The 1,081-nt window shown below is 67.4% G+C and overlaps 1 protein-coding gene across 1 annotated transcript in view; it reads right to left on the bottom strand.

The window, feature by feature from the left end:
• ARAP3 (ArfGAP with RhoGAP domain, ankyrin repeat and PH domain 3) overlaps positions 1-881 on the bottom strand; it is a 20,491-nt gene extending 19,610 nt beyond the window's left edge. Inside the window, 1 exon segment of the mRNA XM_010001405.1 lies at positions 89-881. Coding sequence (XP_009999707.1) covers positions 89-881 — 793 coding nt within the window.
• Between the last annotated feature and the right edge of the window lie 200 nt (positions 882-1,081).

The raw sequence follows: 1,081 nt of genomic DNA, 5'->3' as shown, positions 1-1,081 counted from the left end.
ACCTGCGGGGCGGCCCGGGGTCAGGGTGAGGGGCCCCTCCTGGCCGGGGTGGCCGCGGCAGGCGGGGGGGGGTGGGATGCAGAGTGACCCTCGGGCACACTCCCAGGGCTGGGCTCGGCTGCCGGGACCCTCTGGCTGTGCCGAGGTGGGACAGACGGGATGGATGGGGGGGGTTTCTCCCACGTCTTCGGGATCTGTCCATGATCAGGAGCTGGGGGGAGCCCTGTCTTCTCCCGGGCTCTCTCTCGCAGCCAGGACGCTCCCATGCCCATGGCCACGGTTTCTCCTGCCTCAGGGCTCTCCAAATCCGTGGAGCTCTCCCCTGGCACAAAGCCCTCCAGTACCACAAAGGCTGCAGGTGCCCCCTCAGTGCCCAGGCCGTGGGCTGGCACTGTTGTGCAAGGGGGGGGTGAGGGCACCAAGCCCTGCTCTGCCTTGGAGCGGGGGAAAACAGTCCTGGGCTTGGGAACCGGCTTCACCAGGGGAGGAGCAGGGTCCTTCTCTAGAGGTGATGCCTGGGCAGGCGTGGTGCCAGGCTGCTGTGCTGCCACGCTGTCAGCCTCCCCTCCTGGTCCTGCTTTCGTGGCATCCTCGCCCACCTGGGGGGCATCCAGGGCCTCGGTGCCTCGGGGAGGGACGTTTCCCGCTGCGAGGTTCCCCTGGGCTGGGCTCAGCATCCGTGTCTGCTGCACCAGGTTCAGGATCCTTTTGCGGTGCCCAGTGGCAGTGATGCCCATCTGCTGCAGGTGGTGCCCGTCCAGCCCGGTGGCATCTCTGGCCAGCTGGTACCCGTGCTGCCTGAAGACATCCCGGTACCGCTCCAAGTGCACGGCAGCCAGCCAGGCGGCGATGTCGGCGTCAGGAGGGCACGGGGAGCTCATGGCCCTGAGGTGCCTCTGCAGCGGGTGCTCAGCCCATCATCTGGGGAAGGAAGGGAGGAAGGAGGAGAGCAAGGGAGTGAGGAGGTGGCAGGAAGGGACAGGGGGCTTCAGCTGCAGTGAAAGGCACAGATTCCACGGGTGGGAGTCCAGGATGCTCCTTGAGGTCCCCCTGCCTCCCCACTCTTCCTGGAGCAGCTCAG

The sequence above is a fragment of the Chaetura pelagica genome, unplaced genomic scaffold, assembly GCF_000747805.2.
Source record: "Chaetura pelagica isolate M959 unplaced genomic scaffold, ChaPel_1.0 scaffold217, whole genome shotgun sequence".
In the NCBI taxonomy this organism is placed as follows: Eukaryota; Metazoa; Chordata; class Aves; order Apodiformes; family Apodidae; genus Chaetura; species Chaetura pelagica.
The sequence above is the reverse complement of the archived record's forward strand: the minus strand, read 5'-3'. Positions and strand labels throughout refer to the sequence as shown.